This window comes from Dysidea avara, chromosome 2, assembly GCF_963678975.1.
Source record: "Dysidea avara chromosome 2, odDysAvar1.4, whole genome shotgun sequence".
NCBI classification, from domain to species: Eukaryota; Metazoa; Porifera; class Demospongiae; order Dictyoceratida; family Dysideidae; genus Dysidea; species Dysidea avara.
Genome location: NC_089273.1, coordinates 22505623 through 22531753, shown reverse-complemented (window position 1 = coordinate 22531753; position 26131 = coordinate 22505623). Strand labels below are relative to the sequence as shown.

At 35.7% G+C, this 26131-nt stretch overlaps 1 protein-coding gene across 4 annotated transcripts in view; it reads right to left on the bottom strand.

Annotated features, from left to right (window-relative positions):
- Positions 1–2454: 2454 nt before the first annotated feature.
- The window catches only part of LOC136246883 (uncharacterized), a 147570-nt gene continuing 123893 nt past the window's right edge, over positions 2455–26131 (bottom strand). For all 4 annotated transcript variants that reach the window (XM_066038483.1, XM_066038485.1, XM_066038484.1 and 1 more), the window contains 6 exons: positions 23273–25135; positions 22306–22470; positions 18044–18106; positions 17447–17725; positions 8151–8342; positions 2455–4601 (listed from right to left, as the gene is read on the bottom strand). In XM_066038483.1, coding sequence (XP_065894555.1) covers positions 2710–4601; positions 8151–8342; positions 17447–17725; positions 18044–18106; positions 22306–22470; positions 23273–25135 — 4454 coding nt within the window. In that variant the 3' untranslated portion in view covers positions 2455–2709. The remainder of the gene's footprint in view (positions 4602–8150; positions 8343–17446; positions 17726–18043; positions 18107–22305; positions 22471–23272; positions 25136–26131) is intronic.

The following is a 26131-nucleotide window of genomic DNA, read 5'->3' as shown; positions in this document are numbered from 1 at the left end:
ATGTGAAAGCATGCTCTTTCATTAGCTGACACTGATTGTCAGCATGGTGCAAATGAATGCAGAAAATGTTTACTTATGATTATTTGAAAATTATATTAGTACCAAAAAGGTTGTAACTGTCTTATTACATTCCTTTCCTGTTGATTATTGGTTACTACTGTGCGTATACATTATGTGGCCCGGCAGCCAATGTTATATGCATAGTGAAATAATATTATATACATAGTTGATTATGTTAAGTGACTGAAGTCTTATTCACATTGTGTTTCCAGCCTTCCATTTTGTAAACCAGCTTTAAACAAAAGTTGAGTTTTGAGTCATATTTGAGTGTTGCTAGGGTAGTGAATAGTATTTTGAAGACCAAATATTTTGATAATGTGATAAGGTTGACATTTTTATTCATAACATACATACTGTAATTTGCTTTTTTTCATTGTATAATAATTTTCATATATCAAACCTGGCTTTGTATGATAATTTGCTTTGTGATTTTTAATGACCAAACTACCCCCCATAGTGGTGTTCCTCTCAAGTTAGCAAGAAAATATCTCCTCCAGCAACTGTCTGTTGCCTTATGGACTAACAATGCTAGAATGATCCTCAGATACTGGGCTCTGTTTCTGATGATGACAATCCCCTTTACCCTTAGTTAGTAGTAGCGGTTATGTAATTGTAGTAGTGGAGTTAATTTTGTGTTTGCTAGCCATTTCCCTATAATATACGACAGAAGTATTTATAGCATTAAAAAAAATTCTTACTCAAAAAATTTTACGCAAGATTGAACCGCTCTAATAGAGCAGTCATTCACGTAAATCATACGAAACTATTTTTACACCAAAAATTTTATCATGAAATTTTTTTGCATGAACATAAATAGAATTACAGTATAATACCTTGCCTCTTGCCAGCTAGCATAAGAAGACCAGCTTGATTGGACCAACAAATTAACTCACCAATTGTGACTGAGCCTGCAAAAATACTCTGTCAAAAAATGAGGGATATAAGATGGTATTTCCAGTGGCTTATTGAATACAAAAAGCTTGGTATAACCTGTAGTATACTAACAATCCCATGTAAGTCTTTAGTTAATGCGTAAAACCATATATGTGATGGTATAATGTGGGCATTATATTAGATATAAGCTATTTCAGGTAATGTGGTAAATAAACTGAAACCATAATTATATGCAATAGTATAGTATGCATTATACCAAAGTATAAGATGAGTATAACACAGGATTTATATTAAGGCTTATTTGTATTCAATAAGCCACTGGAAATACCATAATATTATATCCCACTTTTTTCACAGTGATAGGGCATGTGGGCACATAAAATTTGCCTAATTTTTCAAGCTTCCATGGCTCATAATTTTTTGATACTATTAAGCTGTGGCTATATTTTCTGCATGTATCACTCATATAATTGGCTTTATATATAATGTAAGTTATAGAATGCAGATAATTCCAGTACCGCAACATATTGTTGTGTGACAGGGTGAAGTTTGTGCCCACATACCCTATTTTCGCAGATCCTGTCACAATCGCAAATGTTACTAGCCTACCAGTTATATGCACTGTAGCTCAGTGTTCAGGTATAAAAGTCGCTACACAAATCATTAGATTAGCATGTTTAGTCTTAAATATCCAGCCAACCTTCATCATTTGGTTGGGAAAACTACTAAATGAGTCAGACAAAAGAAAACTACACATTGGCTGAGGTTATGGACTATTCAATGTTGTTGGCTTAACAATTAGTGGTTAGTGCTAAGTGTATATAATACTTTGTTATTGGTTATAACTCTATACATATAACCTCATTTTGCTGTATAGTGGCATTATACTTGCAGCTGGTAAAAGCTCAGCCAAATGCATGGAAATATTACTAAATGTGTAATTAAGGTTAAAATAACCTTTTAGTTTATTGTGAACTTAGAGAGTATATATTCCTTCCAGCTTCAAGTGTTACAGAGTTACAGTAGTAGCTGTATATCAAGGTAAGTGAACATTACAAATTCAGCTTGGAGCTTTTGCATTTGCACTCACATCAATTATGCATATAGCTCTGCTCCACAAACTTAACCCAACTTCACAAATCCATCTGAGGCATAGCACTTGCAAATCAGACAACTTCTCTCAACAATTGAGATAACTCAACCCAAGAAAAATGGTATACCACCAATACAACTTTAAAAATGTGACCAGATCTGAGAAATTTGGCCCATACACATTTAACTATGATATAGCTACCAAGTCAAATACATAGCATTTGAACAAGCTATCGGCTGAAAATTTGGTCAGCAGAGTGTCTAGTAAGTATAACAATGTATGATTTATATAGTTTACCAAATTGATATATTATATGCATGTTTGCATTATTTTATCATCTTTCAAGATCATAGATGTGGGTGTGTGAGGAATTTTTCTTCTAAATCTGATTACAAATTGCCAATTAATTTTCTTGAAGTTTGTATAATTTCAACATCAAAAAATATGCAAAATTTGTTTGGCTGTATACACTGTACATTTACAGGCTCTAAGTCTAGCAATAGTGCTTAAAACTGTTACTAATACAGTAACTACAATAAGAAAAGCATTTAACTATTTTGCATACTTAGCTACAGCATTTAGTTAAGGTTACTTCTATGCAGAAAATAATGGGTAGCTGTAAATATCTAAATTGTTACTTATGCCTTATATATAGCAGCAAACTAATGTAAACCAAGTCGTTGAGCTAGTTTCTTTGCATAGTTAGGAGCAACTTCTAGCAGCTTGTGATAGTAGGTAGTTCTTGTTTTATCAACTTGTTCATCATGTTTACCAGAGATGTAAATTTGATGCAACTTTTTTATTTCAGCTGATCCTGCCTGTAATGACCTTGTAATGTCAGTAATTTCTTTTGTGAAAGACTCAATATTAGGTATTACACTTAATGTGATGTGGTGGTAATTAATTGTTGCCATATATATAGACTCACTCATATCTTTAATGTAATCCAGTAAGTTACCGTGACAGAATGGAATGACTTTCTCTACCAGAGTAGTCGTCTCTTTTGCAACAACTGCTATGCGATAATCTTCCATGTATGTTTTTAGTGATTGGATCATCTTCTCATAATTCTTTTCTGTGAGACATCGTTGAACAGTTTGATTTAAAGTTCGACTCATTTTGTGAGCACTTTTCAATAATCCATGACATTTACTTACTATCAAATCAAAATCTTTACCGAGTGTTGGTATAGACATTCTTACCATTAGTGAAGTCATTGCTGCCTGTTTTATTGCATTTAAATTGTACATAATGTCATGTGGATCAGATACCGCTCGCATATTGACGGTTTTGAGGTAGTATGGTATCAAAAGATTCTCTACATAATATAGTCTAAATTTCAAAAATTCTATGGCTGGCAGTGTTTCTATAAGTGTCGAGGTGTTTAATCCATAACACAGCCTGCATTGCAGTTTCAATCCTTCAAGAGTTGAATTAGCAGTACCTAATCCACCAAATGGTGACAAAAGAAGTGCTTCTTTGCTTTCCATACTCTCCATGATGTATTGACTGATGACAACATGAACCTGCACACAACGTTGTTGTTTATTTTGTGGAGGCAACCTAATGTCAGTAAATTGGACTAAACCATATTTATTTAGCTCATCAACAATATCATTTGCTTCGGGTTCAGTAGTATTCCAGAGATAGCATAAAACTGCTGTTTGCAGTGAAGTTCCTATCCCAGTCCATAATATTAATGATTTTAGTTTATTTGGTACTATATCCCTCAGTGACTTTAAAGTCAGTTCAATGCAAACTTTTGTGGCATATTTGCGACCTTTTTCATTGTCACTCTTATCAAAACTTGTTAGACCTTCAGCATTTAATTTTGCTTTGATATGTTTGATGGCTTCTTTATGTGATTTATTTTGTTGTTTAACAAAATGATGTAGTTGACCTCTTATAAGGGACAAGAGCAATGGCCAATGGTATATATCATGAGCTAATTCATTGAGTAATGTTACATCCTCTTGGGGTAGTTGACCACTATCGATCACATTGAAAGTAAGCAGGGATATAGCTTCACTTTGCTCCATTGGACCTACACAAACTACCTGTTTGGTAGGTATGTATTTGTCAATGTCATTTATCCTGGTAGTGAGGACTATTTCACAGTACCTAAATGCCCTCACTATTGGCTCTGCATCTTCAACATGCCACACATCATCAATAATGACAAGAAGATTACGGCCATGGTCACGAGTTAGTTCTTGAATTTCTTTTTCAGCATGGTTACTGTCATTTTTCTTCAAGTATTCACCTTTTAGTAAGTGATATAACTGACTTAATTTCATAAATGGATCAGTAGCTTGTAGTCCAAGTTCTATAAACAAAAACCCATCTGTAAATTGTTGCTGTACTTTATGATGATGACATAATGCCGTGACAATGGAAGTTTTTCCAAATCCTCCAAGTCCAGTAACTGTCACGGTGGTTCCACTACTGTCTTGATTAGCAGTGTTTTGACACAATGCAGCAACTATTGTATCCAACTTTTGTTGTCGGCACACATAATTGGGTGGCATTGGTGGTTGCAGTTGTAGCTTTATTCCTATAGTTAAGGAACATTATTATAGTTTATGGTCATTATTGAACATAATAACATTACAAATCAAATCAATTTTTCATCACATTAATTACCAATTTTTGAAAATTTTTTGATTATGTGCCTTGTACTAGCCTTTGATCTGGAGGTACATTTCACATATATATGTATAACTGATAGCACTGTCACTTCTATTGTTTGGACATTCAAGAGTCTCAGACCAAAATTCCAACAATACCAGCCTCACAATAACTCCATGGCACCTTGGAAGTATTGGCTAGTTATAGCCAAGCCCAAAAGTACCTTCAGTACAACCTGAAACACTTCCAAAAAGTTGCTACAAAATTCAAAATTATAGATATTTAGTGAAAGTTTCTATTTACTGACTGGCTGACTGATTGACTAGCTGACTGACTCACTGAATGATTGACTGACTGACTGAATAATGCTGTAACTCAATAATGGCTAAGGCTATATGGGCTTGATTCTTTTACTGTTAGATGTCGCTACATCCAGAGACGTGACTTTTGGTATACTGCAGTATGTACAATGCATGCATCACGGGCTTACCTAAGTTACCTTTGTCCTCCTTTGTGTCCCATTTAGTTTGCTGACACTAGCATGATAGCTTCCCTAAGGGAATCTTCCGTATTTCCATGGTGGCTGCAGAAGCACCTCTTCTTCATTTGTAACATTTGTGCAATGGCCATTTACGGATCAGTAATTATTGATAGTTGGGGTGTGAGAATTGTTTGTATTTTTTGTGGTGACTGGATTGATTGCAGAGGCACTTCTCCTATTGTAGCGCTGTGTACAGTAACTGGCTAAACATAGCTGAAAGCGAAGCGTAATGGCCATCCACTTTCAAGTCAATAACCGATAGCTGAGACATGTGTTCAGAATAAAATATCTACTTTGGCACTCTAATTTCTTTTGATGCGGTATGTGCAGGTTCACCAGTCATAAAAATTTTAAAAAGAAGTAACCAAACAAGCATATTAGGAATTTTAAGCTTGATTAGAATCATGGAAAAATTTAAAGTTGCAAAACAAGGGAGGTTACCTACACCTGTAGATATACTAGTAGACATTTAATCCCTAATTCAGTTGTGGGTATAATATAGCTAGACTGAATTAAATGTTCACTAGTATATCTACAGGTGTAGGCAACCTCCCTTGCTTCCGTACTTTTTTCTATGATCCATAATAGAGCTAAAAATTCCTAATTGTTCCTTATACTTATGCAAAATTAATCATTCATACACACCAACCACTGCAGAAAAATAAGTGTAATTTACAGTGATGATAACATAGTGTGTTTAAGTTACCAAAAGGTGATGTACTTATTAAATAGCACATACTGTATTAAAATAATACAAGTATAGCAATGTTTAGCAACTTCACAATGCGTGCAAAGCATGTGCTAACCTACTATGTCCAACAGTGAAATAGAGCAACAATAAATGGAGAAGTATATACACACTTAAGCTTATAGTAGATATGTTCTGCTCAGTAGACATGCTCTGCTCAGTAGATGCCTTATACAAGTACATGAAAAAATTTGGAATTTTCAACTAGAGTAGGAACCATAGCACATCAATAAAAAGTACTGAGGCAAGTTGGAGTAGGCACAATATTAAATCACAGTAAAACAATAAGAAGTGTTATATCCCTACTGTGCATTTCCATTATGGTATCTTAAGCACAGTAGGGATATAACATTTCTTATCGTTTTACTGTGATATAATATCGTGCTTACTCCAACTTGTTTCAGTACTTTTTATTGATGTGCTATGGTCCCTACTCTAGTTGAAAATTCCAAATTTTTTTGTGTACTTGTTTGTTAACTTTTTTTTGTAAATAATTTTATTCTGACTGGTGAACCCATGCATACCACATCTGAAATGGAGCCGCGCGCCCCAGCTATATCAATTATCGTGTGAAAAGTGAAGTATCCATAACGCTTCGTTGTCTGCTACGTTCAACCTGTTACACAGCATTTCAGATCAAGAACTGTTTGAAAAGCACCTCTGCAATCAACATAGCCACTACGAAAAATACAGACGATTTCTGTTACGAAGGGAAGCCATCACATGCTACCACCAAATCGACACTTTTCGCTGTCAGCAAAGATGAATGGGACACAAAGGAGGACACTGGTAAGTCCATGAAGAATGCATTGTATGTAATGCGGTAAGCCAAAAGGCACCAGTTGGGCCAAAGCGACGTCGAACAGTGAAAAAATCAAACCTGTAGCCTTAGTCGTTATCGAGTTACGCTTGTCTGAAGGCATCAGGCAGTCAGTCAGCTAGTAGAAAATTCCATTAAATAAATTATTTTAAAATTCCGTAGCAACTTGTTGAAAGCATTTCAGGTTGATCTGAAAGCTGTTTTGGGATTAGTTTTACCGAACCAATACTGCCTCATCATCATCAGGGAAAATTGAAGCTGTTTTTGGGTGATTTTTATTTGTGGGCCACGCCTACTCCTTTGTGGTCCCTACTATACAGTTACTATCGTACTGTACGATATGTGACCAGATTTTACAAAACTGATCCAAATCGCACATCAGGCAAAATCAAACTAACACCACCAGTGGATAGCTACTGGCTTGAATTCTTTAAAGCTGTTTATGTCGAAACTTCTAATGTGCAATTTGAATTGTTTTCCTAAAATCCAGTCACATATGTGACCAGGCCTGCGAAAATAGGGCATGTGGGCACAAATTACATCCCATTATATAACATGTGATATCTCAGTACTGAGATTAAATATTAACTTGTATTGTAATACCAACTAAACATGTAATAATTGCTGAAAATTTCATGGCCACAGAGTCATGGAATGCAAAGTTATGACACATTTAAGCTTGAAAAAGTAAGCAATTTTTATGTGCCCACATGCCCTATTTCCGTAGACCCGGTTATATGGATCAATTGTACATGTAGTGCATTCTTATTTTACTATTCATACATATAAATGTCTTTTATGACCTGCTCTATAAAATACCATTTTGAATGTTCTATAATAAGTCTACGAGTGTCTCAATCCTTTTAGTACCATCTCTAGTATACTTCCTCCTAACTAATTTAAAACCACTTACAATCCATAAAAGCTTCTATTACAGCTTGTTTCATCACATGTATGAATTGCTCCTGTTCAGCCTATAAACTGGGTCACTACTGCTGACTAGGATAACTCACTTACCTGCATAGCAAAATACCACATATGACTCTCAATAATTAGAAGTGAGATGTTCACCAAGAGCTATAGGTGACCCAACCTTTCTCCTGATAGGAAAAAGAATGTGGAAATGTATATAGCAGCTACTGCTCAATCACATTTGATTATTTTAGCTACAGCGAATATTCCATCTGAATTTACTTTGATTTTGTTTTGTATCTGTGTATTATACTCCTTGATGGAGTCCTACACAGTAATAAATAAATAAATAAATTCAATTTATTGTACATAATTATTGCACTACACAAAATAATCTTAGATTTATTATTAAATGGCATAATGTACACTACAGCACCAATCACACTGTACAAACCTTCAGCTTTTTGTAAAAATGCTGATGTACTGCCTGCCAAGTTGGATCTATTACTAGCTGATGCCTCATGCAACATCTGTTGCAGTGATGTTGGGTGATGTGATCCAGATGTGGAGCTAAGGCTATTATTGGATTGTGGTGTACTGGTAGTAGTGATTACGGGTGGTGGTGAACACAGTGCTTCCAACACTTCTGTAGCATGAAAAATATCTCATTATGTATATATACAGTATGTTGTACTTTAAGATTTTATACTGAAAATTTTATACTCATAAGGATTGCATATATAGCTACATCATACATGAATAGAAGTCAAGAAACTGCACATTTTGTTAAGAGATTTATCAGTTGCATTTCTCATTATGTATTATTTGTACTTCTTGATACTAAGTGACAGTGTCTGGGAAAACCAGTCTAATTTCCTGTTAAATTTTCTAAATTTCAAGAACGCTAGATTAGCATTTGGAGTTTTGCACATTGTACAAAGCATGCCAATGTTTGAGGCTATATGCACCAATTTTCACATGCTAAATACCAATATTTTTTACCATCTACAACATGTATACTAAAAATACCCAAGCTGTAAAATGGGTGCATTTCCTGAAAAAGCAACAGTGAAAAAGATGTAAAATTAAATGGAAGCCAAGATGTGGCTGTGATTATTATTATTTGTGACTTAGTCTAGTCTTATCAAGGATATTAACTGTAGGTGCTAAATGAGCAACAAGAATTTTAGCTGGTTTTTGAATGGATTGATTAAATTTTTTGCCTGCAGCTACTAGTCAATGTCACTGTTTTTAGTCAATGTGATTGAAAACAGACTTAATTATACATTGGTTTATAGGAATAGCTTCCACTTTCCCTTCCATATTTACCATGCAAAGCTTGCATAGCAGCCTTTATTGGTCCACCTTCCTTCCTTAATATTTGTACTGATACTGACATGTGTCACAAATCAACATTGTCACCCGGTATTGCACAAAATTTGTAAGCATTAGTAGAAGCATAATAATTTATGTGAAAGGGGTCTTCCACACACATCCAAATATATAAACTTAAGAGACCATAACACAGTGTTCCACTAACATAATGTCCTGAAATTTTCTCCATCTATTATGCTATATGTTGGTGCTCACTACTTACCAAATTTCAAGTCAAAATGTGACTGTCTCAGCAAAAACCTGACTTGTTTGCACATTAAAAAAATTTTTTTATTCACTCAGCAATATCAGCAGTGCCAAGGAATGGACCACCACAGTTTTAGCCTTCTGTGGTGTGTAGTTTGGAATTATAGCGATAGACAGTGGGAAGAGCAAGGTAATCGATTTGTACAGTGACTATACCGAAAATAAACTACAGACGCTTACATTCGTAGCCATAACGTCCGTTTGGATTAGTCTACAACATTGCAATTTGGCTTAAAATGTTCAACATGGATCAGCACAGCAGCCAATGTATCAAGATACACGGTAGTGTTTCGTACGGCCCAAGAAAAGAAGCCGGCACGCCACACCGTGAGTATATTAACAGGAAGAAAGTAAAAGCGATTTTCACACCTTTGTAGCTCCGTGATTCCTTATCCGATTGAAACCAAAGTTGCTACAGAAGTGTCTGTTAGCTAGGGGAATCCACATTCCAAATTGGAAGAAAATTGCTTCAGCCATTTCTGAGATACAAGCGACCAAACTTAGGGTTTTTTTTCTTGGTTTTTTTTTTCTACTTCTTTTAGCACACTTTGCAAAATCCGACATAAAAAAACGAATCCGTGCTCCAATCGGGCTGAAATGTGGGCCACTTGAAAGGACTCATTAAGGCGGATCTCAGTACCAAGTTTGGTATGGTGCCTGCATCCATAAATGCCCAAATTTTAAAACACTCATAACTTTCTTCTAGATAAAGATTAGTACATCATTTTTGGACACCAAGTGGAAACTGACTTGACTTATAACATACTTGAAGGGTGAGGTCATGATATACCCCCTGGAGGCGTGGTTGATAAACATCAAATATATGTTTTGAGAATTTTCTGTGCTACCATTTATCTCAAGGTGCTATCCTTTCTTGCACAGATTCCCCTTCATATCACATAACTTTTTACAGAAAATATTTTACATAAAGAACAGTAGCCTTTCAGTCACATTCACATCATTTTTATAAAAAGAAATTTCAAGCAGCATACAATTAAAAGCTATTGACTTACAATAAAGATGACAAGAATTTCAGTAAAATGTTCTTGAATCTCACAGAACATAATTTATCTAACACAAAACAGTAGTATAGAAGTAATTCCATTAAATTTGAAAGGTCTTTTTTCCTCTTCTATCACACGTGTAATTGACAAGATTCATTTTGCATCGATCGCGTTTTCGTCTTGCTCCGCCATTTTATTTAGTTGCAATCACGTGATACTACATACCGCATGATGTGCCATGACGTGATGAGTCTTTTGATCTTTATCGCAGCACTATAGTGTAAACGGGGACGAAGTTTCAGCAGGTTTTCTAAGTATAAACGAATAATTTAGATTTAAACCGATGTTTTAACACCTTGCTACTATTCAAGAAAGAGATCTTTGGTACCATCGCGATTGCCAATCTATAAGGAATAAAATGGCAGTTGATTTGTGGAAACAGTGCAAGCGAGTGTCGAGTTATAAGAATTTGAATGGAATGGTGTAAAATCTAATGCGTAAGTCTTGGGCATTAATGGATGCACGCACCAGAGGAATCCGATGAACATTCACGGTGTTATGACCAATTGTTTGCATAAAATAAGGTCGAAGATCTGTCACGCCCACAGGGTAAACCGCTTGAAGGAATGAGCTGAAAATTGCTATGTAGATGGAGTAACTATCGTAGGAGTGTCTTTTTGTGGTTTGAAAGGAATCCACTTAAAGGCCATTAGTCCAGCGCCTAAAAATATTCGTTCACTTTTTGATAAAAGCACCATTTTTTTTACAGAGTATATGGAGCATGCACTAAGTGTTTTAAGAAGGGGAGGCACGTAAAAAGTCCTCAGGAACGCCCCTTTTTGCACCCTGACAAGAAAACTATTTGTTACTATTAAAAATCAATCGTGTTTCTATCAAGTTAACTGCTGGGCCTAGTATCATACTAGTACAAAGCATACAGCTGGAACATATTAGCCTATTAGTAATCTATAAAAAAACAAATAGTTTTCTCACCTAGGCAGTAAACAAAAGCACTAAAATTTCCATTTGCAGGGATTCTGTTAAAGTTTTGGACCTTCAATGCTGATGATTGTGTAGTACTATGTACAAGGATCATCCTGATGTGTATCATTTCTTTATTAAAGGAGTATGACAAAAGTTATTTAATGCTAAAGTCACAGGTGGATAGCTCAACAAAAAACCATGAACTACAGCAGTTCAATTATCAAGCACAGAGCTTGAACAAAAGGTCTCTTGTCCTTATACTGGGTACCATATGAAAGGTAATTAAATTTATAGTTTAATGAAGGCAGTTGCAAGTTGTTTCAACATCTTGTTCTCAAGTTACAGCGCTTTCAATTCAGTTTAATATAGTATAAGCAAGAAAAGCACAAGGAAGTGTCATAAGGTACTTCTTAGTGCTCAAAATCTCGCTTCATTGGAACCTAGCTCCTTTATGCTTATTTTGAGCATTATCACAGCACTAAGAAATACCTTAATACTCATCTGTGTGCTTTTCTTGCTTATGCTATATTACACTGAATTGAAAGTGTTGTAACTTGAGAACAAGATGTTGAAACAACTTGCAACTGCCTTCATTAAATTATAAATTTAATTACCTTTCATATGGTGCCCAGTATAAGGACAAGAGACCTTTTGTTCAAGCTCTGTGCTTGATAATTGAACTGTTGTAGTTCATGGTTTTTTGTTGAGCTATCCACCTGTGACTTTAGCATTAAATAACTTTTGTTATACCCCTTTAATAAAGAAACGATACACATCAGGATGATCCTTGTACATAGTACTACACAATCGTCAGCATTGAAGGTCCAAAACTTTAACAGAATCCCTGCAAATAGAAATTTTAGTGATTTTGTTTACTGCCTAGGTGGGAAAACTATTTGTTTTTTTATAGATTACTAATAGGCTATTATGTTCCAGCTGTATGCTTTGTACTAGTATGATACTAGGCCCAACAGTTAACTTGATAGAAACATGATTGATTTTTAATAGTAACAAATGGTTTTCTTGTCAGGGTGCAAATAGGGGTGTTCCTGAGGACTTTTTACGTGCCTCCCCTTCTTAAAACACTTAGTGCACGCTCCATATACCCTGTAAAAAAATTGGTGCTTTTATCAAAAAGTGAACGATTATGTCAATTTTAAGGGCTTATGTACTGCACTACATTGAGATATGACACAAAACCCAACCTGTGTCAAAATTACGCGATCGATTTTTATGAATAAAAAACTATTAGTTTTCACGCCTACCAGGCAAACCGCTTAGAGCAGTGAGCTGAAAATCGGTGTGTAGCTGGAATAATTATCATAGAAAGTCCTTGCAGTAGTACAGAAGAATCGGATTACAAACCACTGAGTTATGATTTCAAAGCCAACTACGTGTAGCATATGCGAGATCGAGATACTCTAATAGAACAGTCACCCTAATAGAGCATTCAGCTACGTTTATAATTTACTCCATTATAGAATTATATTACATTGTAAGTTATTCTGTATGGAGTTCAGCTACAAAAAGTTAATCTTATAGACAATTCAACTACAAGCAAGTCACCCTGTAGAGAGTTCAGTTACAACAAGTCACTCTGTTGATAATTCAGCTACAAACAAGTCACTGCGTAGAGGGTTCAGCTACAAAAAAAGCTATCCAGTAGAGAGTTCATCTAGATCAGCTACAAACAAGTTACTTTACACAATGTTCAGCTACAAGTAAGTCACTCTGTAGAGAGTTCAGCTGCAAACAAGTCATTCTGTAGTGCAAGCAAGTCACCGTGTAGTTGGAGAGTTCAGCCATCAATCAAAAAAGTCACTCTGTAAATAGTTCAGCTATACAAACATGTTATAACTCTATAGAGAAATTTATAACTCTATAGAGAGATCAGCTAGAAACAAGTCATCCAGTAGAGAGATCAGCTACAAGACATCACCTTATAGACAAGTCAGTTACAAAGAAACTACCATGTAGAGATTTCAGCTGCAAACAAATCACCCTGTAGAGAGTTCCAGTCATCCTGTAGAGAGATCAGCTAGAAGGATCACCTTGTAGAGAGTTTAACTACAAACCAATCACCCTGCAGATAGTTCAGCTATGAACAGATCACCCTGTAGAGAGATCAGCTAGAAGAAATCACCTCGTAGAGAGATCAGCTGTGAGAAGTTACATTGTAGAGAGATCAGCTAGAAGAAATCACCTTGCAGAGAGTTCAGCTACAAAGAAACCATCCAGTAGAGAGTTCAGCTACAACCACATCACCCTGCATAGAGTTTAGCTACAAAGAAACCGTCATGTAGAGAGTTCAGCTGCAAACAAATCATCCTGCAGAGAATTCAGCTACAAACAAATTGTCCTGTAGAGAGATCAGCTAGAAGAAGTCACCTTGTAGAGTTCAGTTATAAACAACCACCCAGTAGAGAGTTCAGCTGCAAATAAATCACCTTGTAGAGAGTTCAGCTATAGACAAGTCACCCTGTAGAGAGATCAGCTACAAAGAAACCATCCTGTAGAGAGTTCAGCTACAAACAAGTTACCCTATAGAGAGATCAGCTAGAAACAAATCATCTTGTAGAGAGTTCAGCTACAAACAAATCACCATGTAGAGAGTTCAGCTATGAAAAGATCACTATGTAGATAGTTCAGCTATAAGAAGTCACCTTGCAGAGAGTTCAGCTGCAAAGAACCACCATGTAGAGAGTTCAGCTGCAAACAAACCACCCTGTGGAGAATTCAGCTACAAATAAATCGCCCTGTAGAAAGATCAGCTAGAAGAAGTCACCTTGTAGAGAATTCAACTACAAAGAAACCATTAAGTTGAAAGTTCAGCTACAAACAAGTTACCCTGTAGAGAGATCAGCTAGAAAAAGTTACCTTGTAGAGAGTTCAGCTACAAAGAAACCATCATGTAGAGAATTCAGCTACAAACAAATCACCCTGTAGAGAGATCAGCTACAAACAAGTCAACCTGTAGAGATATCACCTGGATATAAGCTACCTTATAGGGATCAGCTACAAACAAATCACCATGTAGAAATATGTGTTGGAAACAAAATCATCTTTCATTGTTAACTATACAAATATTTTTAATCAGACAAAAAACTGTTAACAACATTTCTTCCTTTGTTCCAATATTCCTGCAGAAAAGAAAAAAAAACAAGTTAGAAGGAAGCACCAAAGCCAGAAAAAGAAGTGATATCTAAACCAAAACAGCCAAGCTGTAAAAAAAGAGTGCGGCCCCCACAAAGGCCAAGATGATACTAGGAGGAGGCAACGCAAATTCACCTGAATTGTCGTAATTAAAAGATTTTCCATTAACCCACCATCACAGCCATTTCTTGGCCGCCTCCTTGGCTTTTTTCATCTTGGCCTTTGTGGGGGCTGCACTCTTTTTACAGCTTGGCTGTTTTGGTCTAGATAGTGTTAGGCTTGTAGACACTTGCGCATATGGATATGAAAGCAGTTTGGTAGAAGAAATGATGACGATCTTGTTTACCGCATCGTAAACAAACACACGTGATATGCATACCGTTGAAGCTACAGAAACGAAACAAAGATTTTCGAACTCTTCATGAACAGGCAAATAAGATGGTGTATGGTTTTAATCGATTTGAGTCTTCCTTCCTCAAGTACTGGCCTGATAAAAACTTGTACATTTTTTTGTTGCATGCATAATTTTACGAATAATTTTTAAATTTTGTTTTTCTCAATACGCATGCTTGTGCGGAAAAGTTGGGTTCTTGCTGAGACGGTCACAAATAGTTTTGCAATCGTAAGCTAGTCATTAAAATTGGTCAATCAGATGTGTGTGAAAGACATCCTTTTGCAAATTTGATCACATGTGTGCTGCAGGTGTGACACCAAATCTGTTTACATGTATGCAAATGAACTTACATACCAGATGGACACACATTACTTAAAAGGTAATCAACTACAACACAATTGCAGGTGATTCCATTCTGAGGCATATTAACTAGCTATTGTAAATTTTTTGTTACTGCCTATATAGTATCTAAACCAAAACAGCCAAGCTGTAAAAAAGAGTGCAGCCCCCAAAAAAGCCAGGTGAAAAATATGTGAAATCCAAGGTGGTAGCCAAGAAATGGCTGTGATGGTAGGTTAATGGCAAAACTTTTAATAACGACAATTCAGCTGAATTTGCGTTGTCTCCTTCACGTTCACTAGGATTTGGCACCAAATTCACCTGAATTGTCGTTATTAAATTTTTTGTCATTAACCTACCATCACAGCCACCACCTAGGATTTCGCATCTTTTTTCATTCTGGCCTTTCTGGGGGCCACTTTTACAGCTTGGCTGTTTTGGTTTAGATATCACTTCTTTTAGTACTGCAAGCCACAAAGCTGGCCATCAATTGGCTTTGGTGCTTCCTTTTAACTCGTTTTTTTTTCTTCACTGCAGGAATTATGGAACAAAAGCCAGAAGCAATTATGTGTATACCTTTTTGTCTGATTAAATTTTTACACTGAATGATATAACATATGTAATAAGGTACGTAATTTCTTACATAACTGAAACTGTAGCAGAAACTCTTTTTGTTTGTAGTTTGAACTCTTTCAGGGTGGCTTGTTTCTAGCTGAACTCTCTACTGGGTGATTGAACTCTCTATGGAGTGCTTTCTTAGTAGCTGAATTCTCTACAAGTTAACTTCTTCCAGCTGATCTCTCTACAGGATGTAACTTGTTTGCAGCTGAACTCTCTACATGGTAGTTTCTTTGTAGCTGAACTCACTACAAGGTGATGTCTTCTAGCTGATCTCTCTATGGGATGACTTGTTTCTAGCTGATTTCTCTACAGTGTAATCTGTTAAGTTTGTAGCTATGGAGTTAAACTTGTTTGCATAGCTGAACTCTTTACAGAGTGGTTTTTTGGATTGGTTGCTGAACTCTCTACATGGTGACTTGTTTGTACTACAGAGTGACTTGTTTGTAGCTGAACCCTCTACAGAGTGACTTACTTGTAGCTGAACATTGTATAGCTAAAGTAACTTGTTTGTAGCTGATCTCTATAGGGTAGCTAACTGGTTTATGTAGATGAACTCTTTTGTAGCTGAACTCTATACACAGTGACTTGCTTGTAGCTGAATTATCTATAAGAATAACTGTTTGTATCAGATCTCCCTATGCAATGTAATATAATTCTATAATGGAGTAAATTATAAATGTAGTGAAATGCTCTATTAGGGTGACTGTTCTATAAGAGTATCTCAATCTCGCATATGCTACATGTAGTTGGCTTTCGAACCAGTGGTTTGCAATCCACTTCTTCTGCACTATTGCAAGGACTTTCTATGATGATTGTTCCAACAACACACCGATTATCAACTCATTTCTCTAAGCTGTTTGCTTGGTAGGTGTGAACACTAATAGTTTTTTATTCATAAAAATTGATTGTGTAATTGTGACACAGGTTGGGTTTTGTGTCATATCTCCATGACCTTTATATGGATTCCTTTCAAACCACTCTTACAATAGTTACTCCATCTACCTAGCAATTTTCAGCTCATTCCTTCAAGGAGTTTACCCTGTGGGCGTGACAGACCTTCAACCTTATTTTATGCAAATAACCGGTCATAACTCTGTGAATGTTCATTGGATTCCTACCAAACTTGGTACTGAAATCTGCTGTATGAGCCCTATACTTGTGCTAAATTTCAGCCCAATTGGAGCACGCATTTATTTATATGGTAAATTTTGCAAAGCGTGCAAAAATAAGAATAAAAAAAATCGAAACTGGGGTCGTTGGTATCTTGGAAATGGCTTGGGCGATGTTCTTCAAATTTTGTATGTAGACTCTACTACTGCATGGGCACTACTGTAGCAAATTTGGTTCCAATCAGATAAGGGATCACAGAGCTACAAGGGTGTGAAAATCATGTTTACTTTCTTCCTGTTAATATACTCACGGTGTGGCGTGCCGGCTTCTTGGGCCACACGACACACTACCGTGTGTCTTGCTATAGGTAACACTCAACATTGCTTCATAGTGGAATCCTACTATAAGGAGATGTATTAAATGTTTCCTTACTTCCTTACAGCATTGTACAGCACATTGAATGACAGCTACATTTATAATTTTATAAATTGCATGCTTGCTTACCATTTCTGAAAACTTCAATTACTTGCTTAGAGCTAACATCATCATTTAGGCAATCTAAAACATCACAGATCTTCAAAACATCTTCGTCTTTCATTATGTATAAAAGCAGTCTGCAAATAATCGCTGCGTTCATTTCATCAATGTGTTCAAATTTTAACTGCAGGAGACCTTTTAACGATGCACCAATTAGATATTGTGGAATGGTAGAAATAGTCTTTTTGTAGTCATTTGGAAGATTCTTATAAAGTTTTGTATAGTTCCTCTTCAGTACATCCAGAACTATATAATAACAGAGTATAGCAGATATCAGATAGTATAGCAGATTTGTTTTTAGCAGAAGCATGCACAATACCTACTAATCTTACTATCACATTACTGTAGGTGCTTTTCAAAACAAATTACAAACAATTTTTTTTATTTATCCATTACAAATCTAGTGTCATAATTACATGATGGAATAACAGAGAAACTTAACAACTATATTGGACCATTAATGTCACACCACTTCATGGTTTTGACTACACTGAAGTTTTTATATGTACACATAACTATCAACTACTAAAGGTATGTATGTATGTATGCACATTCATTACTTACCTTTAGGAGAAAGGTGAACCAATTTATCTGAAAAGAGTGCTTGGTATACTAGATTGATTGTACCTATGAAAATAATACATGTAATCTTATAAAAGTATAGATTGTGGTTAAAACTGGACAAAAGTGTAACATGCGTTATTGAGATAGTGTGTTTTGTAATCCAAGAATGTAGCACAAATACCAATGTGCTATAACAAAAACAACAACTAACATTATTAAATTTTATGCATACCATACATATTATGCCAGTTATATAGTTATTATATTTAATTCAGTTATGCCAGAAACATCATTTACTTTAATATGTATATGCAATATATCATTTAATGGTAATTCTATTTCTTTGCTTTTTGCATTTGGCTAGTATTTGGTAATAAATTTTTAGGCCACTTATTTTCAATTTTATGTTTCAGATCTCCTTGCTATGTCTCACCACCTAAATTTGGTCATTATTTTTGACATCATGCAGGTTGTCACTATTGTCCTTGTGCCATGTGGTCATTCTCCACAGAGTTAGAGATATGTTTACAAAAAAAATTCAGGTACATTGCACCTCATACAATTGTAGCTGAGCTTGATGATGATTTGGTGCAAGGTCTTGTTCATGCACACCTTTTCAGGCTGTGATAGTCCAAATTAAATGATGTTTCCCAACTCACCAACTTCTTGGCCTGTATTAAATCTGTATGGACTTGTAATGCATGAAAAACCTGGTGAGAAATTCTACAAGGATACCTTGGTCACCAAACACTTCAAAGAAAATTCATACTTAGTGCTACTTAAGGCCAATGAGTTACAATGTCTGTCTGTCTGTCTGTCTGTCTGTCTGTCTGCCTATCTGTACATTTTGTCTGCCTGTAAGTACTATTCAGTTAAGAGTATGTGATCATGAGATGACTAATGCCTGTTTATATACAAAAGTTGCTGGAGTAAGAATATTGACACTAAAACTATTTTATAAATGTGACCGGGCCTGTGAAAATAGGGAATATAGGCAAAAACTACACCCTATCATATAACCAGTCAATCTCAGTAATACAATGGCATATGTACATTCTGTTACTTGTATTATACAGCCAACTAAATGTTTAATAAGTTCTGAAAATTACATGGCAATACCGTAACCACAAAAAAGGTATGAGTTATGGAAGGTTGAGAAGTAGGCAAATTCTGTGTGTCCACATGTGCTATTTTCGCAGGCCTGGTCACAAATAATGAAATATGATATACTATGAATCACCCATGCAGACATACCAGTGATTTTCCAATGTTTAAGGTGGTACCAAAGCAATAACGTGCATTCTTGACAACAATCTGCTGTGTCTCAACATGATCTCAATTTAAGACATATTGAAAGCTAGTACTCAATTTTGCATACAAATGAACTATGCATACAGGAATCATCATCTGTAGAGAGTATAAAGCATAGAACTCTCTCAAACCAAGAAATCGGTGGTACATAGTGGACCACAGAAGACATGTTATCTCTCAATAACCTCAAGTTTTAGCTCCAATACTTCACATGATGAAAGCATACTATTACAAGAATCATTCTACGTATCAATAAGTGGAAGTGATTTACAAGTCGAAGTATATGAGCAGATGAGAGCCTTGTTCCACCGTTCGCACCAAGCGAAGAAGCCATAGAATGGATATATGATATACTGACACGTAGAATTATTCAGACACTATTGCCTACTCATACAAGGTTTCGTGGCTGTTCAATCCGTGTCTACAGAGAAAAGATAATGTTTGTAACAGGCTGTAAGGTGAGTCGAAACAAATAATAATTATTAGTGGCGCTTGTTTTCACATTGTCAAGGTTGTCAATTTGTTGTAAAGGTGAGTCACATTCCACCTGAACTGTGTAACAGCAGCTGCTTGTTGTTTTTGCTAACAACTCACCTGTTATTCGTGGCTATTTTTACACTTGGTAAGTTTATATATCCCGCATGATACGTCATATGTATTTTCTATGACTTCTCGTATGCGTCATTGCTTTATCGCCACCTTAAAATCACATAGCTAACATGCCAGCATTATTGGCAAGTGCCTAAATTAAACTTTTGTAAAATTCTTTTAATGTCTTTTTTTGCCATTTGGCACAATTTCAAAATAACCACATAAACTATTAATCTAGGAATACTTGAGGCATTCTAAATGCTGATATGATCATCGACATTGTAATACAAATGGGATAATATTCAAAGATTTATAGTTAATTGATTACTGTTTTTTAATGTCTAGAGGGTAAAAAATCAACCATGCATTATTTCAGCATTTTTGCAAGAGCACAGAGAGTACGCTATGGGAGGGGATAAATTCACCTATATGTTTTTGCAAAAATGTTGATCTTAGTAGCACCATCAAGAAATAATTCTTCATAAAGTAGCCCAATTTCATCATAATATTATTTTTAGTTGGCATTAGTTCTAGTACTCAAATTACACCATAGTTTTAGTTAGTAGTAGTTGTAGTACCCCAGATTCCTGCAATTTTAGTTAGTATTGGTTCCAGCATGCACTCTAGTTTTAGTTAGTTATAGTATGTCCAGTTTATCAGAGGCAGAGGAATATGAAAAAGTTGGAGGATGCAAAAGTATTTGAGCTGACACTTGTATGGAAGCTGGAGGCTTGTTCATGATTAAAACTGAGCATGCAACTCTTGCTGCTTTTAGGAGGACTGGGCAGTGGCAGATCTAGGAATTTCTAAAGTGTGTTTTTAGTTTAGAAGGTGGACACATATACTGACATAGGTGAGTTGCATGCATGTGTCATGCATGCATTTTCTGGGGGCATGCCCCCCAGGAAAGTTTTGAAATTTAGATGTTCTGAGACCGCATTTGGCAACAATTTTAGTATGAAATTATTTGTAAAATAAATATTTACAGAGTCTATTTATGGAGTGCTGTGCATGCACATCGCTTGTTATAGGTGCACGCCACAATAATTAATTGAAATACTCAAATGTTGCATAATTTAGGTCTGGCCTAAAATGATCAGGGTAAAAACAAAGAAATTTATGTAACAAGAACACGAAAATTTTGGAATTTTCAACTAGAGTAGGGACCATAGCACATTGATAAAAAGTACAGAAGATATGCTCAGTAGGGATATAACACTTTTTACTGTTTTATTGTGATTTAATATCACGGATTTCTCCAACTTGTTTCTGTATTTTTTATTGATGTGATATGGTCCCTACTCTGGTTGAAAATTCCAATTTTTTTGAGTTCTTGTTTGTCAACTTTTTTGTAAATAATTTTATTGTGACTGTGAACCCACGTACACCACATCTGAAATGGCACCACACACCCCAGCTATAGCTATCAATTATCATCTGAAAAGTGAAGTATCCATTATGCTTTGTTGTCAGCTATATTCAACCCGTTACACAGCATTTCGAATCAAGTACTTTCCCGTAAGCACCTCTACAATCTACGCATACCAAAAGAAATGGTGCCGCGCCCCAATTTTATTAATCATCATCTGAAAAGTGAAGTATCCATTACGCTTCGCTGTCGGCTATGTTCAACCCGTTACACAGCAATACGAATGAAGAACTGTTTGAAAAGCACCTCTGCAATCAAAATAGCCACTATGAAAAATATGGACAATTTCTGTTTCGAAGGGAAGCCATCATGTGCTTGTGCCAAATCGACACCTTTCCCTGTTAGCAAAGATGAATCGGATGCAAAGGAGGATACTGGTAAGTCCATGAAGAATGCATTGTACGTACTGTGGTATGCCAAAAAGCACCTGTCAGGCCAAAGCGATGTCGAACAGTGAAAAAATCAAGCCCGTAGCCTTAGCCGTTATCAAGTTACGCTTGTCTGAAGGTATCAGTCAGTTACTTACTTACTTACTTACACAGTCAGTAGAAAATTCCGTTCAATAAAAAAATTTTAAAATTCTGTAGCAACTTGTTGAAAGCGTTTCGGGTCAATCTGAAAGCTTGTTTGGGCTTAGTTTTACCTAACCAGTACTGCTTCATCGTCTTCTGGGAAAAATGAGGCTGGTTTTTGGGTGATATTATTTCATGGGCCATGCCTACTTCTTTGTGGTCCCTACTATACAGTTATTATCGTACTGTATGATAATGTTAATGTTAACAGTGATATGCCAACATTATTACAATTACAGTACATACAATATTACAGGTATTTTGCTTTATGCATTTAACTCTGAAGAAATCACAATTTGGTTGTTTTTGTGCTGAAATCACATTCAGCCTATGACAAATGTACAATCAGTTTTACTAACCTTGTGCTTGATTACGTGTAACACTAGTTGGAGCAGATGTGGACACCAATGGTGCATAGCCTGAGTGTGATTTATCTTGCAAAGAAGATGAGTTCGTTCTATCATTCATTTGAAACATGTCAGAGATAGGAGAGTTAGGCTGTGAAGAGTAATCTTCTAATTGCCCTGTAAACAAAAAGTTTTTGCAGTAATGGTAATAAAAGCTACTGATTCAATATCTTTAAGAGTAGCTAGTGTATAGGCAACCTACAATAGTGCAAATCAGTATAAATTTTTATACAGTACATTATGAGATACAGAACTTAGTGGTAAATATTTCCCATTCTGTATGCACAAAAAATGTGCTGCTACATTTCTTTTTCCCCTTGATGCGTGTCTAAATTAAATCTTGATGCATTCCTACTTAATTTCTTATAAATATGAAGACAGCCAATGAAATGACAGAATCACAGAAGGAACAAGAAACTAACATAATAAAAACCAATCGAATAAAAAACTTTTAAGCACAACAACTAATCTAGCCAATTAAACTAAGAAACTTCTAAAGTGCCTGAGAGTATGATGCAATCACAGTTAAAAGTCAATAGCCACATATAACTGGATGGTTACTGTAAACTAAAAAAGCACGAATGGTGGTATAGCAGAGAATCACACACATTTTTGAGAATAATATTGACTAATCACACTATTCTAATGCTAGTAATTTGGCTGACTTTTCTATATCAACTATTTATAAAGGTTGTTAAATCACTTTCCAATTAGAGTTAAAAGCAAATTAATTAGGAATTAAGCAAAATTGAAAGTAGAACACAAGTTGATAAATATTAAACTTTGCTTATTGAAGTTAATTGCATTAGCATTCATTTTTGGCCAATCCATATACAAGATCTTATGGTTGCCATAAATCATGGACATGCCCTTTCCTCATCCAAGCAGTTTTTGCATGGAGGATACTAATAATGTATACCTGAATGATGTACTTCATGTGTGATAGGAGCAATTTCCTCTAATTTCTTCACATATTGATTGTATACCTCATCTCTTTTTTTGTGGTAATGATAGCGTGCAATTGTATAAAACATGCCCTCTGTGTAAGGGTGACCTTTTTGCAGTGCACTGGAAATCTTTTCCATTTTATCAATAGCTAGTTTTAAATATGGTATAAACAACCAGGTGATCATGTGATTACATGGCATGTTAACATGAAGAGATTCACAAAACAGCATGAGATGCTTATTCTTTGATAAATGATTTCCATAACATGCAATGCATTCTTGTACCATGGAATATGCCTTTGTTACTACAGAACTTATAGGAAAGTCACGCAGAAAATCCTCCAGAAAAGGTGGCAATTCTTGGTAATTTCTTTGAGTTATGCACTGCTGTACTTTAGTGATCAGTTTTCTACTCCATTTGTATGAGCTTCGAGTTGTTTTTTGACACTCCATCATCAGTTCATCAAATGCCATTTCTTTTGAGAATGTCGTACCTACTGAAGACATCAGTATACGTTTTATTTGTTCTAATATAAGTTTAATAAAATGTGGATCAATAATTGTGGACATGCTAATTCGCTTTAGATAAGACTGCATCTCACAGTTTTCTGTTTCACACTGTACATATTTTAACTGATCATTGACATCAGTAAGTGCTACATCATCTTGTCGATAACACTCATTAAACAGATTGGATAATTCTGTACCCATTGAATCCGGAATATCAGACTCATAGTTGATCAATGATATTATACTTGGCAATTCACAAGGTTGCAATGTTTCAATGACAAAATGGCTTATGATGGTATGAACCTCAACACTAGGCATCACTTTATTGTAAGGATGTAAAATGATATCCGAAAATTGTACAAGTCCATATGACCAAAGCACTTCAATAATATCTGTACCTTTATATTCTGGTACCTTCCAAAGGATATGCAACAACTTTCTCTGCAAAGAATTTCCAATTCCATTCCAAAATATCAACTGCTTAAGTTTGATCGTCATATCTTCCTTGAGTAATTCTAACGTTACTCCCAAGCATACTTTCACAGCATGTTTGTGGAATTTATTTATTTGACTTCGATCAAATGCTGTTAGGCCTTGATTACTGAGTTCACGATTTACAATTTTAATTGCATCATGAATAGAACGGTCTTTTAAATTGTGAGCCAGTTGTCCTCTTATAAGAGAAAGAAGCAGTGGCCAAAGGTGTACATCTTTAGCTATTTCAGTCAGTAGGGCCATGTCTTCTGATGACAACTGACTATTATCAATCACTCCATGAATCAAAAGTGATTTTGCTTCATTACATGTCATTGGACCTACTTCAACTACCTCCATTGTGGGTACACGCTGTCCTATATCTTTCATCCTGGTAGTCAGGACTATTTTACAGCCTCTGAATGCCCTTAACATTGGTTCTGCATCTTCAACATGCCACACATCATCAATAACGACCAGTAGATACTGACAGTGACGACTTGTTATCAAATTTAATTCTGTTTCAGCATGATTGACATCACCTTGTTTTAAATATTGACCAGTCAGCAAATGATACAGTTGACTCAGCTTGCTACTAGGGTCAGCTGGTTGTGGTCCAAGTCCAATAAACACAAAGCCTTCAGTGAAATGTGCTTGCACTAGAGGGTGGTGACACAAAGCAGTAACAATAGTAGTCTTGCCAAATCCACCAGCTCCAGTAATTGTTAAACTTGGCCCATACTCATTTGGGTTAGTTGTGCATCCAAGTAGTTTGGTCACCATTTCATCCATTATCTCTTCACGACACACATACTTGGGGGGTTTTAGTGGAGGTAAAGGACACCTTATTCCTGCAGAATATATACAAATATGTATCACAGTATACTGCATGTGGCAAAGATCACATTGTAGCTGCATCAATTTAAAATTGGGATGCCTAACAGGCATTGAACATACAGTATACCTACTGAAAAGTAAAAAAATCAATTAACCATCTACAAAATAATAATAGCAATAAGTTTTATTTTGTAGAATAATAATAGCAATAAGTTTTATTTTGTAAGAATAAATAAAGTGCTGTATAGCATGAATCACAAACATTTGCATGCAAATCAAGACACACGGTAGTGTGTCGTGCGGCCCAAGAAGCTGGCGCGCAACACCCGTGAGTATATTAACAGGAAGAAAGAAAACACACTTTTCGCACCTCCGTAGCTCTGTGCTGCCTTGATCAAACAAGACGATTTTTGCTGTAGACATGCCGTCCAACTTCAGTACCCCACATTCCAAATTTGAGCAAAATTGCTTCAAGCGTTCCTGAGATATGCGACTTCAAAAATTGGCTTAGTTTCTTCATTTTTTTTCCTTCCTATTTATCTTCCTCTTGTCACGCACTTACAAAAACTGCTATAAAACGTGAATTCCATATTCGATTGCCTTGCAATTTGGCACACAGAAGGGGGGTACAAGGGCACATCTCGGTACCAAATTTAGCTGGAATATGATAAACAGGCAAAGAGTTATTAGCGATTATTCACAAAAAATAACACCAATATGTTATCACGCCTACAGGGTAAATTGCGTATGGGAAGAAGCTGAAAATCGGTAGGTGTATAGGTTAATTATTGAACCTCAAATCTTTTGTGGTTTGAAAGAAATTGAGTTAAAAACCAAGAAAATACAACGAAAAAACCAACAGTGTGTAACAATTATGCAATCGAGATTAGCTAATAAAATAAAAAAACGACTGCTTGTCATGCCTACCAGATAAACCGCTTGGGATAATGCTTTGAAAATCGTTGTACAGATGGAGTAATCATCTTAGTAAAGCTCTTCAATGGTGTAGA